The sequence below is a fragment of the Anarrhichthys ocellatus genome, unplaced genomic scaffold (assembly GCF_004355925.1).
Source record: "Anarrhichthys ocellatus isolate YVR2014 unplaced genomic scaffold, GSC_Weel_1.0 scaffold13, whole genome shotgun sequence".
NCBI lineage: Eukaryota > Metazoa > Chordata > Actinopteri > Perciformes > Anarhichadidae > Anarrhichthys > Anarrhichthys ocellatus.
Window position 1 is genome coordinate 1,553,930 of NW_022280043.1, and position 23,237 is coordinate 1,577,166.

At 42.8% G+C, this 23,237-nt stretch overlaps 1 protein-coding gene across 3 annotated transcripts in view; it reads left to right on the top strand.

The window, feature by feature from the left end:
• Nucleotides 1–22,826, top strand: part of nphs1 (NPHS1 adhesion molecule, nephrin) — a 68,290-nt gene extending 45,464 nt beyond the window's left edge. For 2 of the 3 annotated variants that reach the window (XM_031852476.1, XM_031852478.1), the window contains exons 5-30: nucleotides 1,759–1,881; nucleotides 2,574–2,655; nucleotides 3,979–4,082; nucleotides 5,872–5,993; nucleotides 6,207–6,378; nucleotides 7,622–7,779; nucleotides 8,712–8,853; nucleotides 9,323–9,447; nucleotides 9,551–9,719; nucleotides 9,926–10,055; nucleotides 10,178–10,350; nucleotides 11,066–11,206; nucleotides 11,766–11,906; nucleotides 13,279–13,400; nucleotides 13,992–14,151; nucleotides 14,314–14,470; nucleotides 15,404–15,555; nucleotides 17,816–17,927; nucleotides 18,307–18,488; nucleotides 18,628–18,678; nucleotides 18,997–19,119; nucleotides 19,693–19,741; nucleotides 20,083–20,215; nucleotides 21,048–21,126; nucleotides 21,213–21,388; nucleotides 21,555–22,826. In XM_031852476.1, coding sequence (XP_031708336.1) covers nucleotides 1,759–1,881; nucleotides 2,574–2,655; nucleotides 3,979–4,082; nucleotides 5,872–5,993; nucleotides 6,207–6,378; nucleotides 7,622–7,779; nucleotides 8,712–8,853; nucleotides 9,323–9,447; nucleotides 9,551–9,719; nucleotides 9,926–10,055; nucleotides 10,178–10,350; nucleotides 11,066–11,206; nucleotides 11,766–11,906; nucleotides 13,279–13,400; nucleotides 13,992–14,151; nucleotides 14,314–14,470; nucleotides 15,404–15,555; nucleotides 17,816–17,927; nucleotides 18,307–18,488; nucleotides 18,628–18,678; nucleotides 18,997–19,119; nucleotides 19,693–19,741; nucleotides 20,083–20,215; nucleotides 21,048–21,126; nucleotides 21,213–21,388; nucleotides 21,555–21,638 — 3,362 coding nt within the window. In that variant the 3' untranslated portion in view covers nucleotides 21,639–22,826. The remainder of the gene's footprint in view (nucleotides 1–1,758; nucleotides 1,882–2,573; nucleotides 2,656–3,978; nucleotides 4,083–5,871; nucleotides 5,994–6,206; nucleotides 6,379–7,621; nucleotides 7,780–8,711; nucleotides 8,854–9,322; nucleotides 9,448–9,550; nucleotides 9,720–9,925; nucleotides 10,056–10,177; nucleotides 10,351–11,065; nucleotides 11,207–11,765; nucleotides 11,907–13,278; nucleotides 13,401–13,991; nucleotides 14,152–14,313; nucleotides 14,471–15,403; nucleotides 15,556–17,815; nucleotides 17,928–18,306; nucleotides 18,489–18,627; nucleotides 18,679–18,996; nucleotides 19,120–19,692; nucleotides 19,742–20,082; nucleotides 20,216–21,047; nucleotides 21,127–21,212; nucleotides 21,389–21,554) is intronic. The other variant, XM_031852477.1, reaches the window with a different exon arrangement.
• Nucleotides 22,827–23,237: the final 411 nt, after the last annotated feature.

The following is a 23,237-nucleotide window of genomic DNA, read 5'->3' on the forward strand; positions in this document are numbered from 1 at the left end:
AGAGAGAGAGAGAGAGAGAGAGAGAGAGAGAGAGAGAGAGAGAGAGACAACATCACAAAGCCGACAGGCAATTAGACAAAGAAGGGGCAGAAAGAGTTAATTTAAAGAACAGCTTGTTCGCTGTCGGTTTTTTTTTTGCTCTGAGTGCATGTCTAGTAAATTGAATAGAGAGTGTTTTGTTGTTGTCCACACATGCTATTACATTCGTACAAATAATCATCCTGACTGGGCTTATTGGGTCACATGGTTTGCAGATGTGATGGATGGCCGGGACACACCTTCCTCCTCACTTCTGCAGTTTAACTGCAGTGGTCAAGAATGATAGTGTGGGGAGAGAGGAATGGGCTCGGGCTGCTCGAGAGGGATGATGGAATGAATGAGAGATAAGAGGAGCGGGGCCAGCATGAGCGAGCGAGGAAAAAATTAGATACCAGCCTGGCTCATTTGCTAACATATCATTCTTCTTATTGTAGGATTTGTTAGGCTGCCAGACACTACTCTAGCACAACAAGTGATGCGCCTATGTTGGATCATGCGGGCCTTAGTAGATTGAGAGTGCAGGGGCTGTCAATAGATGCATGGCCCAGTCATCTTCTCAGGGAAGAGGGGGGGGGGAAACAAACAAATGCATCTCATTATTGCAGCGTGCGCCTCTGCAGTGCTCTGGGTAACCCATCACAGTCCACACAGATTCAATTGCTTCTTTTAAATCAGTTTGAAGCTGCAGCCACATCTCATCTGTCTCAATAGCAGACTGGAGCCAATGGGCAACTCTGCACACAGCAACAGCTCCTCCTAGTGGCCAGGGATTGATTGTATGTCCCACAGAGATGGAGAGGAGCTGAATGGCTGACTGGTTTGGTTGTGGTCCAGCCGTTTACACGCACATTAGCCTGTGGATTTGCCTCTGAATTCAGCAGCAGCTATCCTTCTGCCTCTGCTCTCTTCTGCAGCTTGTCTTACACTCACTTTTTTATTCTTGCCATATCTCTTTACTTCTCTGCAGGAGTCTTTCATGTCTCTCTCACACACACACCACATGTATCCATCCTGTACCAATTCCCCGTTCTGTCTCTGAACTCAGGCAGCCTTTGCACTTGATCTCTGATGAAAGAAAACAACCTTAACAGTAACCTTAGTTTGTAATTCTACTGGCTCACCCACTCGCTAAAAGCTGGCACAGTAGGTTTCTGTAGCGTCTGCATGATTGAACCGATAGTCTTGGTGAAGAGCGACTCGCAAAAGTGCAGAAATCTCTTTGATAGTTAGTTGGTGACAGATTTCCCAATTTTACTGCCAAACAATTTCCGGTCCCTTGTGTTAAAAGCTGTGTTATTTTTTTCCTATTTATGGTCAGATAAAAGGATTGTAGAGTAGAACAGTGGAGAAGTGAAAACTGCTTTGATCAGTCCAAAAAGCACAAATTTAGCTTGGGGGTGATCTGAGAAGAGAAGTGTTTGGTGTTTGCTATGATACATTAGCACTAGATCGGTTTCATCACTATTTCATCTCTTCTTGTCCACATTTTGTATTCTAACTCAACAGCACATCTAACTTTGCTGTAGTAAATCGCTCAAAAGCTGACAGCGTGACATTCCAGTCACTCCCAAATGTTGCAAGCGCTTATTATCATATCATTGCATGAGCTAATATCCATCTGTGATAGCGCTTGCTTCCCCTAGCCAAAGATTAGTGTGACAAATATTAGGTTCATTATGTGATACATATTATACCGGAGCTGTTGTTTCTCTCATTCAGTTCCTCCATCCGAGCCATACTTTGAGGTGGACATGGAAACACCTTGGGTGGCCGGGGAGAAGTACGCCGTCACCTGTATCGCCCCTGACGCAAAGCCAGTGGCTGAAATCACACTATACAAAGGTGAGTCACCCCGTTCAACAGCACTAAATGTGACAGAGAGGGTCAACTTGACAGCTTAGAACAAAGGGCAACAGCCTTTCTGATACCCTACATTCTGGGATCTCTATAGGTTACAACCTGAATATTTAAACATAAAAGCATTGTCCACTAAAGATCTCTTGTTTCATAGTCTTCGAATAGCAGAGTTGAAGGGGGAGCAAACTCTTGTGTGGGAGGAAATAGCCTGAACATTTGAATTTCCACTGACTTTCAAATTGCACATACAGAGAATGTATTCAAGTTCGTAGTTGTTTTCGAAAACAGCTGCAATATTTCCATTTTTTGCCTTTTGCTCCCCCGTCACACCTAAAGTAAATTACTGTATAGTACAGAGAGGGAGAGTTGTTGTATTGTTTTGTCTTGGTGGGAATTTGTTCTGTACATCTTTATTGTGTTCAGTTAGTTTTGTTTTTCTCATTTGTAATCTCAGCACTGATTTGATTTCAGTACAAAGACAGGTTAAGACAGTGGCATATACTGTTACTGTACCGCAAACAGATGCACACTATACACACAGAACAGAACACATGTTCATCATATTTCAGTATTTACATTTCCACACAAGAATAATACTGATGTCTTTGTTTCACATGAACAAATTTACACTTAGTATTCCCCTTTTTTGTGCCCCCCCCCCTCCATTGTGTCTTTAGATGGAGTCGAGCTGACAGGTGCAGAGTCTTTCACCATGTCTGGCTCAAAGGATAAGCTCCTGAACACGCATGCTGAAGTAACGTATGTGTTCGCCGCCTGCCAGACTCATTCTCCTCACCAACTTGCTCAATCTCTCCAAGTCTGTCTTTGTCTTCTGTTTCCCTTGTTTTCAGCCCGCTCTTATATTCTCCCTCTGTCTTAGTGAGTACAATGAATTTCTGCACACAGCGAGCTGTTACTTGGCACTGTGGGATTGAATTAGCTTCCGTCAAATGCACAAAATTACATTCCGGCAGCAAGACGGATCCGATCCTTGCCGGTTCGCCAGGTGTCTATACATTAAACAGGGCCATAGATTACTTTAATCCTGCTTGTCTCCTCTGTGTCAAAGATAATAACCTCTTGTCATATCCTGAGATAACATTGGTACTGAGGAGCTGCAACATTGTTCAGCTCTATTGCAGAACAGCCAAGGTCTTCAGCAATATTGATGCGCCTTCCTCATATTCACACTGAGCGTACACAGCGGTGGGCCATGTGTGATTATTACGGTTGACATTGTGGTGTAATTTGATATAGAAGACATGAACTGAGAAAGTAAACTAGGCTCAGAATAAATCCACTCCATAGTGGATCTTTCAATGTACATCACAAAGTGCATTTGTGAGCTGCTTGTACTTTACTTCAATATTTCCATTTTATGCTACTTAGTACTTCTACTTAACTTAATTTCAGAAGTAAATATTACACTACACTCTTCAGTCTCGACTATCTGACGCCTATTGTTTCAAATTAAGAAACTTAAGGGGGGAAAAAACACATGATAATCCAATAAATTACAACACATATTTGCACAAGTGGTTGACAATGTTTTTCTGGTTGTAACACCTTAAAAAGCGACCTTAAAAATCATGTCTTTGATTCCAGCCCTGGCCCTTTCCTGCATGTCTTCTCTTTGCCCTCTGCCTTTCTTGTTTCTCTCCAAGCTATCGCTATCCAATAAAGCACAAACCCCAGAAAAAAATCTTTTAAAAAAGAAAAGAAAAATGACTACATTTGTGTACCAGAACTCAGTTTGTTCTTCTTTTCTACCCCATTAATCATCTCATGACACCTGGGACGTATCTTGTGACTCCTAGATTGGGAACCACTAAACTACTAAACTACCAAACTGTATAGAAAGTAGTGAAAATGAGCTGCACCTCTACCAGCTACAACATTTTCATGCATCACCATTTGCAATTTAACAAGTACTTTTGATGCAGAAGCACATTTTACTGATAGGACTTCTATACTTTTACTTAAGTGGGAAACATTCTGAGCTTTAGCACTTTATATGGCTCAATATAAACTTCCTGTCTTTTATCCTTCTCATTTTGTTTGTCTTTCTGTTACCTCCCAAAGGGTCACCGCTCTGAGCTCTGATAACGGGAGGCAGCTGGCATGTTGTGCCAAGAACCCCGCCCTTTTCCGGCCTGCGGAGACCACAATGACCATGAGCGTGTACTGTGAGTGTCTCAACCTGTCTGTAACCTGACAGTCAACACCCCCTCTCTTAAAAAAGAAACACAGAGTACAAACACACACAACCACACAGGAACCCAACCTCAGGGAGACCCAAGGGTATCCGGCCTTTTGCACTCAGTCTGTGTTAGTGGTCCAAGGAGAAACATTCAACCTGAAGGCAAACTCACACCTACTTCAAGACAGCATCACTTTGACTGCCTCCAGTTCACAAGACTGCCCCTGGTGGGCTGAGATTGATATCACCAAGCAGGAGGTCGAAGGCGTTTCGTACTGTAAAACCATGTAAGCGTTTCTTACAGTGGTGGCTAGCAGCATAGAATCAAACACCAACCCTGCAATTAAATTTGAATGAGTTTACTTTAGATTTAATGATTTTTTTCTGTAATCTTTAAATGATCTATCCTTAGTCTTATTTCCCCAATGTTAACCAAAACAGATAAACCAATTATTAGACAAACTGAGATGGATAGTTTCAGTGAGGCTTCAAGTACTGAATTGTTAAACTTTTTAATAAGTAATAAGGAAAGCTAAAGCCACAGCAGTTAATAATAATGAATCCTACAGAACTAACCCAGCAACTTTTGTGCTCATCAGCTCAAATTAAATTTAGAATCCACCGAGGCAGAAGGGGAGGCAGTTTCTGTGGCTTTTTCTTTTATGTTATTATCACAAACCGTGCAACATTATATAATAAAATTGTTACTGCAGCACACAAAAGTGAGTTGACACTCTGGGTCTCATTACATTTGGCATTTTTTTCCCCTCTCATTTGGCGAGGCAACAATGAAAGCCATTGTTGCTGCATGCACATACAGTGTGACACCGCAGCTACTGTTCTCTACAGTTGGTTTAGTATTTTCTTCTCTGTTGATCAGTTAAGGTAATTGATTGTTTAGGCCTAAGAGTCTACCCACCTGCTTCTCCCAAGCCTAAATCATGTTGTTGATTAAAGTGGAGCAGGGCTGCTGACACCTTCAGCAGTGTAAGCGCTCCCTCCACCTCAGCTGCCGTATTATCCACAGGCTGACTACACACCTTAACGTTGTCTCTATCTATACTTCTCCACATTAGACGCCGCTGCTGCTGTTTTAACAACCACCAATAACTGTGCGCACTCCTCCCTTCCTCTTTGTCTGTCTGCTCTGTATTAAACAACATGGGCTCTGTGCTAAGTGCTAATGTTGCAGAACTTGGGACCACCGCTGCAGTCTTACTCAGCATGCCAGCCCATCAAAGCCAGCGCGGTGGCCATTTTCCGCCAGCCAGATTGTTAGCAAGGTGGCAATTTGTCACGCTGGCTCAGGGTCTGCAGCCTGCTCTCTGAAACTGATTGCAGCAATAACAAAGGCCTGTCCTCTATTTACTGCATATATTTCATTCAAGGGGGCTGTAATTTATTCATATTTCACATTGCCTTATTACTGTTTGAACATCTGTTATTTTTGCTTTATGGACGTGATCCAGCTCACTGCTCCCTTAATACTTAATACTTTCATCAGATCTGGACCTCTTATCCCACAGTCATGTTGAATGTGCCCAATTTATTGGCCCCGTCTCAACAAATACGGATGCTCCCTACTCAATTGCCAAGAGTGTTCTCATTGCACTGCAGTTTCTTTTTTATGTTATACTATCACGCTGCATCCCTGTTACCCTGAGTTACTACATCCTTTCTTTTCCCTCACCCTTTTCTCCTCCGTTTTCTCTCGCCCTCTATGCCATTCCCCTTTGTCAAGTCCATTTTCATTTTTGTCTCTTTTTTCCTGGCAGTCCCACCTCAGCCTCCAGTTATCGTAGGTCTGGAGAGAGAGGAAGTCAAAGAGGGGAGAACGCTCGTGTTGGAGTGTGTGTCTCATGGTGGAAACCCTCTAGCGTCTCTCCACTGGACCAAGGTAAATCTTCAGCACCATCTGTTAAGGAGGCTTTGTAACACACTGTCACACTGACAAAATGAGCTATTTTACTGTAGTTTAACAACTTGCAGTGAAAGTATCACAATATGTGTCGCCTCTGTACTTCCTTCACTGCACCATATGGGACAGTGCAATTAACCAAACATTCTTGATGTTGCCTTTTCCAATTGCATGCTTTCATCTGTGTGTCAGAATGGAGAAGTTCTGTCCATGACTTGGGAAGCAGATGTTGTAGCGCAGAGGTCCAGAAGCGTCCTCAACCTGAAGATCACCCCAGCAGACAACCAGGCAGTGGTGTGCTGTGAGAGCAGCAATCTGGTGTCCCTGTCCCCTCTGTCTGCCAGCCGCAAAATCACTGTGCTCTGTGAGTAAAAATAGTGCTCAATATAGTGCACAGCGCTGAAGCCTTGGCAGGACTTGCAGCAATGGATAATTTAGGATATGGACATGAGGCAAAGGAATATAATAAGAGTCTTGCCTCCAAAACCAACTCTTTTGCTGTCCCAGCAAAATTTTTAGTACTAATATCATTAATGAAACTAATGGTTGTTATGGCTACAGCCCATATTTCTGTCTGCCTCCAGATTAGTATCAATGCATGCTCTTTCATAGCTGCTGCATTAATTCAGCTGAATTGCTTCAATGCACAATCCTGAGGCGGTAAAGCCTACACTTTGTGCGATAGTAACGCCCATGGTTAATAGATTATAATTTTCTCTCTGAATATAAAATGTTTGTTTCAGCAACAATAAAACAAATACAGAATTAAAATTTAGCAGCCTTGGCGCATTGAGTCTAACGATAGCCTGATTTCCACTACAGAGCCAGACAATGCCAAGTCAGAGCTTTAAATGTTGTGTGATTGATGCGCCTATTTTATGTAAATATGCTTTAAATTAGGCAGAAATATTTTACTCATGCTATGTAAAGGTGGCTGAAGTTACTCCAGTGCCCCTCCTTTCCTCACAAGGCCCCCAACAGACCCCGTGTGCCATGCCTCATAGTCATCCATTCAGGGATGTTGAAAATGAGCTGCTGACTGCCTGACTGCGCTCCAGGCACTGGCAAAAGCTGGAGGGCACAGAAAAAACGTCACTGGTGAAATATGAATATGCCTCTTTTACCTCATGGCACCTGCTTAATTTCAACAGTCTGTGTGTGTGTGTGTGTGTGTGTGTGTGTGTGTGTGTGTGTGGCATGCACAAATGCATCCCATTCTGTGTTTCATGTGGGATAGACACAAATGAGTGTGAAGATGTACATACATGACCCCTCCTTCCCCATGTCTGCCAGCACAGTCCCCATTCTTTGTATTCCCCTGAAGGCTTTATGCAGCTGCATAACTTTGCCCGCAGCTATTGTACCCCGTCTCCCCCTGTGGTTAAAACGAAGCAGACTTTAGAAACCACACTGAAAACCTCCTGAGAAAACAAGTTGCCACTCAAAGTGATTTTTCCGTCTCACCCCTTGATACATCTCTATGTTTCACATCCAAAAATAGTTGCACTGCCACTGTGATCAGAATAGGTGTTGAATGTATTAATCATGGGCGATATTTGTACTGACTTGTCTTTGTATGTTTGCCTATGTGTGTGCGTGTACAACAGTTGAGCCCGCAGAGGTGACTCTGTTGGGTTCGTTCACAGCTGTTGAGGGGCAGGACTTGAGTCTGAGCTGCTATGCCACCTCCAGTAATCCGCCTGTCCAGATTCGCTGGTGGCTCGGCTACAAGGAGCTCAACTCCACTGTTGCAACTATGGAAGAGGTGGGACTACACGTCACACAATAAGTCAAGGTTGAAGTCTATCTGTCTAAGCCGGTAGACTGCAGGGGGGAAAAAAGAGCCAGTGTAGACATTGAGATGTAATGGTGATCATGCTGGTCGGTTTAAAGAGAAAAACGAAAAAGGTACATTTTTGTTTATTTTTTGTGAACACAAGGCAAAAGCATTGCCCCTCAGTCAAGCTTGTCTTTGGGGTACCAACATCCTAGTAAACTAAAATAACATTTTCTAAATGAAATGTGACCTCGTCAACCTTAATAGATGAAAGAAAATGGTATGACCATGAGCAGTGCGTCAGAATAGACCTGCTGCAGCTTTGCAAATTAATCGGTAGCCAATTCTAAACAGAGTATTCTGCAACTCCTCTCCTCTTTTGTGTATGTTAATAAGATCAAAGTGAATAAAAGCTGACACAGAAGATGAGCGTTATTAACCAAGCTCTTTATTCATCTGGCAGCAGCATTTTCATTTGATCTTACACAAGGCATTCAGTGGGCTGTGTGTGAGCTTTAATGCATCTGAAACAGTGTGAGGTTAATGAAGACTGACGCTCCTGTCCAGTGTCTTTGTTAGTCTTTCTGAATGTGGCTTTTACAGTAATCACCACAATAATGGCTTTAATAACCAGATGTGCTGCACAGGCATGACCACTATCAGGCAGGTGCAAAGTGGTGCTTTGCTCAATTTATAACAGTATGCAAAGCAGGAGAGTCAGATGAATATGCTTATTTATCAGAGGCCATGCACAACATCAGTCATTACAGCAGCTAATTTGCCATCTGTATTCGCCAAGACAAGCCAGTGCGGGTTGTTTTTCTTCCAGATCTTTCCCCCTCTCTCCTAAGACTGAGAATGCCAGAGACAAAGGGTGTCTGTCCCCTGACTGAACTGTCATATGTGCGTTGTGTCTGTAGGGAGACAATGGTGGGATGACAACCATGTCCAACATGACCCACACGGTCTCCCGGAAAGAGGATGGACTGAAACTCACCTGTGAGGCTTTCAACAAGGGCACACACTTCTCCAAGTCCCAGATCACCACACTTGATGTCTATTGTGAGTCAGCATAAGTGTAGTTTATTTAAATGTTCTTTTTTGGTAGACATAACCAGCATAAGAAATCACCAAGGAAAAGGACATTTTGATTTGGTACCACTTTTTTTCTACATCTTATCATAAAACATATCCATCATGGTTCAAGAGGAGTCCAATTCATTTTATATATTTTTTATTACAATTAATTCAATAGCTGAATGTCAAGAAACGCAAAAGGGGCAATTGGAATTATTGAAACAGGAAGTGCAACTATTTTCATGGGTGTGCTTTGTCATATTTGTGTTAGAGGAAATGTTTTCTGTACAGATTTTTTAATTGAAAATATTCTGTATGACTGTTTGAAAAACTAAACTACTCACTAAATACAGTATAAACAGCTGGTCTGTAAAACATGTATGGTAACCAAATGGGACTAACATTTAGAAAATATTGAATATATTTCAAACTCTTGTTGATCTTTTTACAACAGATCCCCCTCAAAAGGTGTGGCTCGATACTCCTCCTCAAGATGTCCCCCTTCGTTCAGGGACCACGGTCCGTCTCATCTGCTTCTCAACTGGCGGGAATCCCACTGGGACTCTGACTTGGTTCAAGGTTAGTGTGCTCTGTCAGTGCATGTCTGTCTGTATGTGTGTGTTGCTCAGTATGTCTAGAGTGCATACACTTCTCTGTGTAAAACCTTTCCTTCCTGTTTCAGAACAGAAAGGCTGTGACTGATGCACCGAAGCAGGTGTGCTTTGATCGGGGTGTGGCTCGAGAACTGGTCCTGGTCCTGACGGCAAGTGACAACATGGCCATCTACCGCTGCGATGCCACAAATAAGGCAAAGAAGACTATCTCTGCCCGCACGAAGCTCATGGTTCACTGTGAGTTGGAAGGGAGATGGAACACATACACACAGACAGAGCTTTACTCCACTCTAACTCAGCTGAGAGAAAAGCACAATATAAGATAAATGCATTTGATATAAACCCATTCACACAGATTTTTTGTTACATCATTTTGCACTCTTCATCTTGATATTGTCAGTGAGTAAGGATTGTGTTTTCTTGTTTTCTCCATGGTTCTCCAGTTACAGCAGTAAGTATGAAGATTTCAACCAAACAGGAGGAGCTGCGTCGGGGCCAGGTGTTAACTCTGGAGTGCCAGGCTGGAAGCAGTAACCCCAAGGCCAACATATCCTGGAGCATGGGCAGACACACGTATATAATAACACACGTTGATAAGGACATGATATGGCTAACTTTGTGTCATAATGAGTCTGATTGAGGTGAACTTGAACTCTCCCGTTGATTGGTTTTGCTGAATGCAATTTGTGTACTAGGTTCCAGGGAGTGGAGCAGCCACCCAGGAGTGCTCAGTTTGGTGGCGTATCACTGCACAGTTCTCTATCCCTGAATCTGAGCTCACAGTATCACAACCAGAGGGTCATTTGCCAGGCCTACAGCCCTGTGCTGGCAGAGGGGGCTAACACATTCTTCAAACTCAATGTGCTTTGTAAGTATAAGGTGAATCGTTTGTGTGTTTCTTTCTTTCCTGGTTCGTTTCCTTCTTTCATCTTGGCGATTGACCAGGAGATGTGGTTTGCATAAATCTTAAAGGATGCATAATGATGATCCATGATGATGCCGACGTAAGCTGCTTTACCGGTGTACTTTTGCACAGAAATGTCAGCTTATAGTATGTGTGTGTTTTTTGTTTACTAAAAGCCTTTTGTTGCGATTTGTGGGTCTGTTGAGCTCTGTGGCAGTGTGTCCTAATTGTGCATTTGCTTTGCTGCATGGCCATGTTTGTCTTTGATGCCATTTCACAGGCAGCAGCAGCCAGCCGCTGCTTCAAAGCTTGGTACTGTGTATGAGCATGAAGGAATGTCACTGTGTGTTTGTGCCGAGCTGCAGTTGGACAACAGTACTGTCACTCGTTGTTTTAATGCCTGTCCCTCTCAGTCGCGCGTTGCCTTACTCCCCTGTTGTCTAAGTATGTGAAGTTGGTTAGATCTGGAATTATTGGTGGGATGTCGACTTTCTACTGGTTTGACTCTCATTAGTGTCTCTTTCGGCTTTCATGCTCAACATGTTTTGTGTGTCTTTGTATTCTCTCTCGCTGGTTCTTGTCATTGTGTGCTGGAGTTTGTATTCATGCATCTGCAACATGTATTTTTGGAGTAAATCCAACTTACTGTAGCTGACTTTGCTTGCTGTTTCTGTGTCAGACCCACCAGAGTTCAGCCCAGAGCAGCCAGTGCAGGTCCAGGTGGTGGAGGATGACATGGCAGCCATCCCACTGCTGGTCTCAGCTAACCCAGAGGAGGTCTTCTGTATTTGGCTGCACCACAGGGAGAAGCTGGTCAAAGGTGATCCAGGGCTGTGTGATGGCTTTATAAACCAGGTCCTAGTTGAGCTGAGCCAGCAAGTAAGCACTCAGCTCTGCCATTCAGGGTCTGAATAAAACATGGCAGGTTAGCCAGCATGGGACCCTGCCAAATGTGATTCTCATTATGGGTCTAATGTATGCAGTCTAAATGAGATTTGCTGTCTCCCTGAATACAACACAACAGTTCTAAACCTGGCTACTCCTCCAGGCCAGTGTCATCAGGGCCCTACTGCACCCACGCTCTTTCTCTGTTCCCTCTGTTTGCTCCATCATACGCAGCCCCCACCATAATTTGACTGTATCGGGAATGTGGAAACCTACCTATTACATTTTGACTGCTGTGGTACAGGAGGTGTCTCTCACGTAGCCTATTGTTGGCTTGATGTGGGAATCCAGCCAGGCCAATCAATAATGCAGGATTAGATGTCACTTAGAGACCAGTGGCCAGAGGACACACATCTGATGAGCATGTAATGAATACTTAATTTACTGTTGTTTTGCATCTGTGTGTGTGTGTGTCTTTCCATGTTTTTGGAAAGAGGGGTATCTGCGCTACCACTGGTCAGACGAGAACTCACTGGAGATCAAGAATGTGACGAGGAAAGATGCCGGAGTTTACAAGGTCAAGTGTACAAATGATGAGGGTGTCAACCAAATCTCCATTATGCTGGACGTTCAGTGTAAGGACCTACATGCATCCTTGTGGCTGCACACATGTTTTTTGTATTTAATGTTGAAGGCAAATAAATTTAAACATTCACAGTTTTTACTGCAAGTATTAACAATGAGATGGGTGGCAGCTGCACCATGACTGCATTTCCTCCCATGTGTTTTGATAATTTTTGTAGAGTTACCTCTGAAAGCAAGTTTAATTATTTACAATAATTCCTATGGATTCATTAAAGTACCCCAATGCACATACAAGAGGAAAAATAATACAATAGAAAATGAGATGAAAATGAGAGGAAGGATGTAAGAGAAAATATAGAACCAGTACTTTATTTTTTAACATTATTTTACTTCCATCCATTCATGATTTATCACACTTTTTTTTTCATTTCGTACCTTTGGGCGCTGTCGGTCACAAAGTCATCCACATCATGTTGAATAGCCTTCTACCTTTACAGAGAATGAGCAGACTTTTTACTGCATAGCATTATCCATTTTGTGCTTTAGATTTTAATTTGTTGGCTTCTTACATGTTTTTTGAAATTGTCTAAAGCTGCCAAGTATCAGAACTTTCAGTGCATCCACACACACGGACACATATCAGCATTGACTTTCAGCCCCTACCCAGCAAACATGCCACATTCATTAGGCCTCCATGCAAGGCTGTGCTTCTCTGCTGCCCCAGGCCCAGCCTTGAGCTCCAGGCCCTCTGCCCCGATACTGATGATTTAATAATGGTAGTGTTGGAAATGTAGGTCTGCCTGCTTCACTAAAGCCCATGGTACAAGCCTAATGGATTCTGCCGTCCTGATCCGACTGGGCTTGACAGTTGTAGATATTCATTATGTATGGAGGATTGTACTAGCTTTTATGGGTGGCGGTGTAGCCCACTTAACAATGTCGGTCTCGGTTAGCAGGCCAACATGGGTGGATCTCACCAACCCAGAGGTCTGCGTCTCTCTAGTGTTTCCCACTGTTCTTCAAGTGTGAACATAAGTTTCGACAAGTAGGCACTAATGGCCTTATTGTACACGGCACCCATGGGAAGTATAAAAAGCTTGTGAGTTAGGGGCGGATATTGACAAGAAGAGGAACCATGGAATCAGGAATGAGAGAAGACTTAATGAAGAATGTGCTTTCAGTCGAGGGCCTTCTGGTTCAAATGACTAATTCTCAGTTTGGTTGCGGAAGCATTAATGGCATTGTATGTGAAACACAGAGGCCAAATAAGACAGGGTTATGAACAAGTTCAAAGGCGAAAAAGTGTAAGAGTAATTATAGCAAAGCAGCATACCTGTTTAATGGGTTGGCAAATGATTTGTCCCAAGTTGGCATGTTAACCTTTGGTCCTGCCTTAGCCTTGTCCCTTTTTCTTACTCTCAGATGCTCCCAGTGTCAAGGCAAAGAAAGACCCTGTGGTAGTGAACCTGGGGGAAACGGCAGACCTGATATGTGAGGCAGATGCCAACCCCATTATATCCGACATGTTCACCTGGAAATGGCTGGTGAGAGCTTGGATACATATACAGAGAAACACAGTCATCCCCTGAATTATCTTTCATTTATCTGGCTTGCTTTCTATTATTTTGTCTGTTCCTACCGTTTATCACTGGCCTTTCTAAATGCACAGATGCACCATATTTCACTGGCTCTTACTATCCTTCCACCCCACCTCTTCCTGCTCCACACACAGAGTAAATCCAGAAAAATAGCTTTCATTACTGCTGCATGACTAAAGGGCACATTCGTCAATGTGACGTGGTCTCTGTATCTACTGATGCCCTCTCCGGTCTAACCCACCCCTCTGGCAGTACTGTGTGTCCCGCTTTTAACCTGCACAGCTCCTCCTTTTCTCTTTCCCTGAAGCTCTCCAACCCTTGGCATTATCTTTCTCTGTTCTCTGTCCCCCGACACCCATCCCATCCCCACCTCAAGCCCTGATAGTTTCCTGCTCAACTCTCCCTCACTGTCTACCTGTCTGCCTTGCTTTTCGCACAGCCCCCCCCCTACTCGAGCCCTCACCCAGGAGGACGGGAGTGTGCGTTGAGGGAGAGCTGCTGTCTGCCGTTTATCCCCCCTCACTTTGTCTTCCACAGGGAGAAGGGGAGGTGGAGTTGGGACAGGAGACCCAGGAAGATGAATCTGGCCTTCTGACCATCCATGATGTTACTCGGGCGCATGCTGGTTTTTACCAGTGCACAGCCAATAATGGCATAGCATCCCCCGCCACTGTAAATGTGCAGCTGGTAGTGCAATGTGAGTTTGTAGCATTTATTGTCAATATCAAAAGGGAACAAAAGACACACGGAGAGTTCCATGCACATGTTTTTGTGCTTGTCAACAAATCCTGAACATTTAGCTCTGTATTGTGTCTGCTTTCTGCATGAATAACCTCCATGCCCATTTTGTCTTGTGAAGTCGAACCAGAGCTTCAGAAAGGATCCCAGTGGAGGAAGGTAGCAAGTAGAGGGGATGGAACTTCTACCGCTGAGGTAGTGTGTCGGGCAGAAGGCATTCCTCGTGTAGACTTCTCTTGGGAAAGAAATGGTGTACGCATGGACTTTGCAAACCCCAGGTCAAAGAATATGCATTATGTTATTTCAAATGATTTTATTAATGATTTTTTTTCACTATATAGTGCTGAAGGAATCTGTCCTAAAACCCCAAGATAAGTCGGCATCATTGCACTTCCGGTTCCCTCGTCTCGAAGTCAATGTTTTTTTTTGTTGTTTTTTTCATGGGTTTTTGGTTAGATGCCTGAAATAAGGTCTGTGGTTAACGTAAGTTATAGAGATTTTAATGTTTTGTTCTACCAAATAAAATCCGTCGAGAAATGTGTTTCTCGTGAATGTTGAAGCTTTTACATATCATCAAAAAGGCAGTTAATAACAAGCGGCTAAATGAGACTACAGAGCGTCATGCCGACTATAGTCCGCCTTCACAGCCTTGTTGTGGCGTAATGTAATAGCCTAACATTAGCTTTTTACTTTTGCAGATCGCATTCACGCTTCATTTGTGAAGATTATCTTGCTGAACAAAACGTATAAAAAACATAAACTTGTGTTTTCTGTAGAGATTATTTTCTGTAATTATCCAAAATCCAATGTAAAAATCTGTCTTGTTTTTCGAGGGAAACAAGACAGAGTTTAGCAGTGAGATGCTAACTTCCAGGGTTGGCCTTCAAAAATACATCCCTCCAGCACTCACACTAACTTCAGTGCTACTGTCAGCATTTGGTTACATATTAATGAATCCTAACAATTAGATAAGGTTTTCCACTAATATAATATATTCTTTTGCTATTTCTTGGTATTTCACCACTGAATCCAGATTTAGTGCATTTTATACCTTGCTTTTCACTATGCAAATACCTGTTTAATGCTTCTTTGATGTGTGAAATTGGGGGACTTAGTGCAATCCGCAGGACATCACAATCCCTGCTGTCTGCCTGCTCAGGATTTATCTCTCTTGCTGTGGGTGTGTGTGTTTGTGTACGTGCGTGCTGCAGGTATGAGGAGCGGACCGTGAGGGAGGTCTCCTTCCACACCAGCACAGTTAGAGTTGTAAATGTGAGTGCTGCTCTGGACTACGTTATCTTCAGCTGCACTGCTCGCAACTCACTTGGGGAGGACACGCTAGACATCCAGCTCGTCAGCACAAGTATTTCATCTTCGTACATTTGTGGTTTTTGTGTGTGTGTGTCTCTGGGTGACTGAGGTTGTCTAGAAACCATGTACCTCTGATGCGTCAACTTTTTATGTGCTAAGAAAAAGAAACCTGTCTCATTTCAGGTGAGGACCACTTGATACTTCAGTATAGTTTCAAAATCACTAAATTCACGGACACATAGTTTTAGACAGCAATGAAATGTTAAAAATGCATCAAGCATTTTTTTTAAATTCCAATTGACTCAAATGACTCTGTTGTGTAGAGGGGTCACTTGTAATACCAAGCCACTGAGAAAAGACACAGATATAGTTAGCGGAGTAAACCAGAGCTACAAGATGAGTGTATGTTGGATAGTGTAGATGTGTAAGGAATAGTTTGCTGCTCAACCTACATTATTGTGTGCCAGGCCTCTCTTTCTGCTCCTTAGTGGTCAAAAATCACCTAATGCATCTTTAAATGAACGGCAAATGATCAGTCAGTGGTTAGAGCACACAGCATGTAGGGATTATGCACATCACGGACTTGGCAGTGGAGCACAAACTATTCCTTTGGTTCTAATTTGGCAGCATCTCAAAATAATAGTGTCTGTGCTGCTTTGTCCAAGGTTTATCAGCCTTTTCCAGCAACATTACAATAGTGTGGGAGGGCCACTGAAAAAGCAAACTGGAGAGAGCTGTTGCTCCTTAGTGTCCGCCCTTTAAAGGACTTACTTCATTCCTCTATCGCTGCCTTATCATTTCGCCTATAGCAGTACTTCACTCCTCAGATAATGCCGCAGTGATAGGCTTTGCTCTCCCGGCATGCTTAGACTTTTCTGCCTTCAAGCTACCAGTGTATCCTTGCACCACCGCCATTATCAACACAGTCCTGCTCTCAGCGAAGGCCCACAGCCACCATTGGACACATTTAATGTTTACTATAAAAACCATGAAATACAATCCAATATTGGCCCTGTTTTTCCCCAGTCACTTTGTTAGTGCTGTGAATATTCATAATTAATCTGACGCAGTGATAATAGATTTTATATGCTTCCTTATCATTCTAGAGCTCGAGAGGAAGAGAGCGGCTTTCTTTTCTCAGTATGGTGCTTTATGGACAAAATCCAAATAAGGCTGACCTCTTTGCCCGGGAATCTTATGAGTAGAGCTGATAGTGGGAATTATTTACTCGGCAAACTGGGCTGCAGCCTGAAGCCAGAGACGAGTAGAGCATCCCCTTCTTACGTTGCTGCTCAACTATCTCTCCTTGATTATCTCTCCCTCTGCCCTCAAAACCACCCTTCTTTTTTACATGCTCCAAATGCAAAATAATCCACTTTCCCCTCACTACCCTGACTGAAGCAGTGCCTGACTGAAGGCCTGTTTAGCCTCCTTTGATCTTTATTCACAATATTGATAATAATCAAGAGGCTTCATCCTTCATTGCATGACTTCGGTCAAATAAATTGGACAAATCCAGCACTTTGTTCGGAGATGGATCAGCCATCTGCCCATGTCTCCTGATCATTCATACGACATAGCACAACCTTAAGAAAAAGCAGATGAGGAGTGGCGCGCTGTTAAAAGATGCAAAGCTGGTGCTGTCAAAAATATGTTCTTTGAAATAAACTGTGATTAAGAAGAGATATACTGTTAAAAAACAAGTTTTTACCATGGTGATCATCTCTCCTCCTTGATTGAATTTTATTTAGTCTTTGGTGTTATTTATCAATAGCCGTTATTATCAATTTTCTTCACTCAATTTTCAAATTTAAAATGCTGAAGTACTTAAACATATGTCACAGACAGATTGCGCTAAGTCTACCAACAAATCAAACGTTTTGTTCTGAGGTAAACCGTTATCACCGGTCCTTCTGATACACAGATCTAATACGAATCATTTCTGTTTTCAAACACAAACGCTACCAATAGGAAATGTGAGAATATCTTAAATCATGTGTTTTCCTCTTCTATTTCAATCAAGAAGAACATCAGCTCTGCACTCTCTTAGTAATATCAATTTGTCTATTTATAACCGCTCTAAAGCAGAGAGGCCGTAAGAGAGGCACGCTCGTATGGGCCAGCAGGGCCTCAGGTGTTATTTCAGAGTCTGCAGATATAATCACTTGACTATCTCATGGCACACATCTCCATTTCTCAGCACCTAAAGCCTTTCCAAATAGCCACCTGTCGAGTGAAGGTGTTCCGCTCTTCAGTATTCTCACAAAATTGAGAGCACGTTTGCTTTTTTTATCATTTCCTATCCCCCTCAGATCGACCAGATCCTCCTTCTTTGTTTCGCCAAGTCGGCGTCTCCCACGACTCAGTCACTCTGGACTGGATCCCCGGCTTCAATGGTGGTTTGTGGCAAAGATTTCGTGTAAGGTAAGATGTCTAGGAAGGATTGTAAATGGACTTGCATTTATATAGCACCTTTATAGTCTTACGAACTCTCAAAGTGCTTTACATTATATGCCAACATTCAGCCCATTCACACATACATTCATATACTGAAGTTGCCAAAATGCTCATCTGGATCCAATCTAATGCTTATCACCATTTGGGAGCTATTTGGGGTTCACTATCATGCTGAAGGACACTTCGATATGCAGACTGGAGGAGCCAGAGATCGAACCGCAGATCTTCTGATTAGTGGATGAACCGATCCATATCCCGAGCCACAGCCGGCATCAGAATGATGGTGTTAGAATGACATTCTTGCATGATAATATAATTGTACTTGACAGTGCCTTTTGGTTGACAGATACCATTGGGATACGTCAGCCGGTTTCCTGTACATGGACGTCTTTCCTCCCAGAGCAACAACTTTCACTGTCACTGGGCTGCAGCCCGTCACCACCTACAACTTCTCAGTCAATGCCCGCAATGTAATGGGAGAGAGCGACTACGCTGACAACAATGCAGTACTGACCATCACCACCAAGGGTCAGTTTAGAGTAACCCCAGCTTGACACCGAAAGGCCTGTACTGTAAAGCCATCTGATAATCTGTAATACATGAATATAAGTGTATTTTGCAGAAGTGTGGCATGTAAGTTTCTGTTATTCATTCTCTTTCTCTACAGAGAGGCCAGACCTGGGAGAAGTCCCAACAGATGATGACTCAGTCTCACAGAGTAAGTCCTTTATCACAACTCCCAGCACAAGCACTTACGGGCAGTTGGAAATTGCTGTTTGCACAGCAGCTAGCTTCATTTGGCTAAATCATGTTAATGTATGCACCTCCAAGGCTGGTAATGTTTGCTCTACTAGAGTAGCAGTTGTCATGGTGCCTACCCATACTTTCCCCCCCTCTGATAATCTTTAATCAATAAAGACAATTGACAGAGGGGTTGGGCCTGTTTTTTATCCACCCAAAATGTCCATATTACTATTGTTTTAACGTTGATTGTTAGGCATTGAGATAAACTGTTTCTAATGTTTTGTCAAACTAGGTGCAAGTGGACTGCCAGCCTATTTGACAGTGGTGTTCACAGTGACGTTTGGAGTCCTGCTGGTATTTAATTCACTGGGTTGCTTCTTTGGATTGAGGTGGAAAAAGAGGCGAGGCCAGACAGGTAACCATAATGATCTTTTTATCCACCGATGTGAAAGTGTTTCCTCCATCACTTTCTGGCATTATAATGTCCCTATTCCTCAACAGAGCTCTAAGGAGATTACTCCAGTGCCATGATGCAATTGTCAGCTCAGCCTCTCACTCTCTTCTCATCTCTCCATGTCCCCCCTTTTCTATCTGTCTATCCTGTCTCCTCTCCTTCTGCCTGTTGTCTGAGCTTCTACCTCCTGCCACATTCATCCTTCAAAGCTGTCACTTCTGTGTTTTGTCCATATCTTTTATCTCATTTGCTGGCGTTATGTCCTCTCTCCATCTCTCCTTCTGTCTCTTTCTATTTGTTCTTCAGTCTAACTATCAGGTTGTCCCTCTCTATCTTTTATTTTTCATTCCTCACCGTCCTCTGCCCTCTGGTTTTTACATATATTTTATACAGCGTACTTGTCTTTCACTCTTACTCTCTGGCCCTTTTTTTTTCTCCTATCAATTTCAGTGCTTATGAGATGATGCTCTTCTCTTCAAGTTCTAATTTCCTATCACTAAGCCTCTTTCCCTTCTGTTTCTGTTCTCACTGCAGGGGAGAGAGGAGGCAGTGTGTTAGATTGGACGAAGAGTGAAAAGGGGGGGTAAGTTAAGGCCCTTCAGTAGAAGTAATAAAGAGACACACATCCAATCCACTTTAAGAAGTCAAAGACCTTCTCTATTGGCTGACCCAGCAACTAAAACCGCCAGGCACGCAAAACAACAAGCCTCTGTCAATATCTACTCATATTAGTGTCATCAAACTTGCACCACAATCCGTCAATAAACCTGTACATGCGCCACATGAAGCACTGATATTAAGAATTGAATGTATGCAGTAAAAAAGTTGCTGTGTGCTGAGTGTTTTGCATCTCTGGTATAGTCAGGAAATGAGAAATATATCAAGAAAGTACAAGTAATGACACAATCTGATGTTTCCATGCAGGTCCAGTCAGTCAACTGTAAGCAACTCCAACAAGTATGAGAGCAGAGATAAGATCAACGCCACAGCCCAGCGCACCCTCCTCATCGACTCTGGATCGGAAACAGACAGCAATGTCTACGAGAGCTATGCAGCGGTACGAGCGAGAGAGAGGAGGAAGACAGGAAAGAGCGGGATGAGACAAAGAGAAAAGAGCCATTGAGAAAATATGCAGCGACACAGAGGGGCCAAGTAAACAGATGAGGGGAGGAAAGAGGTTAGACAGGGGGTGAAGGGATCTGACAGAGGAGGAAGTGGAGAATTCAGCCATAACGGGGAAAATGGCTAGATAAACTAATGGAACCTTTAGCTGTGCATAGAGATGGAACACAGATCAATACCTCACAATTAGCATTCAAAATGCACATCGATCTCAGCGAAATTATCATTTTGTACTTTAAAAAGGCCAGCAAGGATTTGAACCTTGAAGAAAACTGTTGAGCGAGGTAGAAGAAAACAGATAGCGCTGCTGTCAGGATGGGGTACAATGAAACCTAAATCCCCACGGAGGCAGGCTTTATCTTTCCCCTAATTTAATACAGTACATACCGGTATGCGTTGGTTTGGTCAAATTACCAAAAAACATAATTTCCTAGTTTTCACATATTTGACCCTGAGATTTCTGCCTGCACCTCAATGCAAGATGGTCATCACAGTATTAAAAACAACAACATCTCCGTCTATCAATACCAAATGTTCCACTTCACTGTCAGCTGTTTTCATAGTTTATTCACCTGTGTTGTATGGGAGAAGCCTACTCTCTCTTTCTCCTTTTCTCTCTTTCTTTCTTTCTTTCTGTGAACGGGCCCTCCAAGAATTCACTTCAACCCCCTCTGCACTGATGCAACACATGTGGCTTTGTCATTTACCTGATGTGACTAAAGGTCAATGCTAATCTTATACTCTCTCTTTTGTTTTGCTAATTTCAGGAAAGTTCCCATCATTATTACCCCACCGGTGACTACAATCCGCCTCTCAGTCCACTCCCTGAGGAAACACGTAGGCTCGGTGAGACACAAATATACCTCAGAGTAAACAAGGCTCATTTCCAAAATATTCATGATTTGCGTATGCATTTCCATATGCTCTTCAAGGTGTCACCGACCTCCCTGTGGACTCTCACAGCCATCTGTATGAAGACATGAGAGACGGGGCTCTATACCAGGACATCCTGGCCTCCCCTCTTCCTTCCTCTTCGTCCTTGTTTGACCACAGATTGCACAGATTGCCTCATCAAAAGAACGAGTGGAGACTACCAGCCTACCCTCAGGTCTGTAAACAAAACCCCAACCTATGATGATAGCTCCTCTTTGATATATTATTTACATTTGATGATATCACAATTGGGTTGCAAAATCAATCTATTGTAAAGGTAGATGATGTACTGTAGCCTTATCACGTAAGTAATGGTAACTGAGATGCAATCTGTCTCTCAGCAGGCAGCTGAGAGAGTGAGGGATGTTCGACAACCGCGGCGAGAGTCTGATCTTCCCTTTGAACTACGAGGCGAATTAGTCTAGAATGAGAAGGTCAGAGCAGACAAATAGGCTATGACAGGGCTTGTGATTCAACAGTAGTCATTGAGTACAGTGTTGTATAGCAGATAATATTATTATTATTATGATAATAATAATGACAAATCCTTTTGAATTGTATCTCACAAGTCACATTGAATATACCTGTCACAATTGTAGAATGGCGCTAGAAGAATGCTTGATGTAAGATGTTATATAATACAATATTTCACTCTCAGTTTTTCTGTGTATATTCTTTACATTCCTCAGATGTAAGTTGACCTACAGTAGAATATGGAAATCCGAAGATGCTAAACAGAAGCAAATCACAATGCAAGAAATATTTCAAAAAAATATATATTTAAGTCTCAAGCCATGCACTTAAGCCAGCCACCAGTTTTTTTTATTCTCCCTCTGTAATCTTCCTCTCTTTGTTCTTTCACCTTTACCCTTGTTCTAGTTTCCTTTGGCCTGCAGGTAGACGTGAATCAGTCAGTTAGAGACAAAAATGGACTGACAAAGCTGTTTTTCGCCCGGAGAAGGGCAGCCCCTCACCGTGGCACTGGGTCAGAAGCAGCACAGACTCACAGTGCCAATCAGACATCATCCTTTTTGACCCATACAATGTGAACGCTTTCAAACATGTATCCAGATGAGGACTTGACAACAGTGGGCCGTCCGCCCCCCTCTCTGATACAAAGAGTTTCACAGTTAGTCCATGGGAATCCCTGCAATGGGATTGTACTGAGTGGTATTTAGCATGGTTATGTCTTCAGGAGGTAAAGCCATATCTAAGGCCAGACTCTAATCCTATTTTCTCTTGGATTGAAGTTCAGCTCACAGTATCAGTGAGAGAGAGGGTGAGACCGTGCAGGGAATTTGTCTCACTGAGAGTGGACAGTTAAAAAAAAAGAAAAAAAGAAGAGAATCGGGAAGAGAGGGTTAAGCTAAGCTGCTACTCTGGCTACTGCTACAAAAAGGATCTACTCTCCTCTTCATTTGATTTCCATTATTGTTCAAATTGTGTTTAAAAGAAAAGCAGTCCATTGTATAGTGTCACACCACAGCCTACAGTTTACAATAGTTATAATCTGTATTTATAGAAAGCTTTACAAAACCAAAGTTGCTTTACACAAGAAAAAAACGTTTTGACCTGATAATGGTGCAAGGTAAAAAAGTCAAGGGGAGACATGACCGTTTGGAACAACTTTCTTATCTATCTAATGGTTGTTGAGATATTTCACTCCGGACAAAAGTGGCACCATTGCCATCAATGGAACCATGCTGCTAGTGTGGCTGAAATAAAATCTTGTTTTGAGAAGAGAAAAATATGTTATTGGCACAGTCATCCTCATGTCTTATATGTGCATATATAGCTTAAAAGTATATCATCAAGAAATACAATATGTATTGGTCAATGAATATTTCTTGATATATCTTTCTTGCTGATGTACGTTTTAAGCTGTAGACTGATGCTGCCACACCTGTCAGAAAACCTACAGAACACAAGAAAAAATAGATGGTGTCTTCCTGTATGACAATAACGAGGCTTAAGTGCTCTGTGTATTTCTGTAACTTTGTCTTTTAATGTTCCCTGTGCAGAGA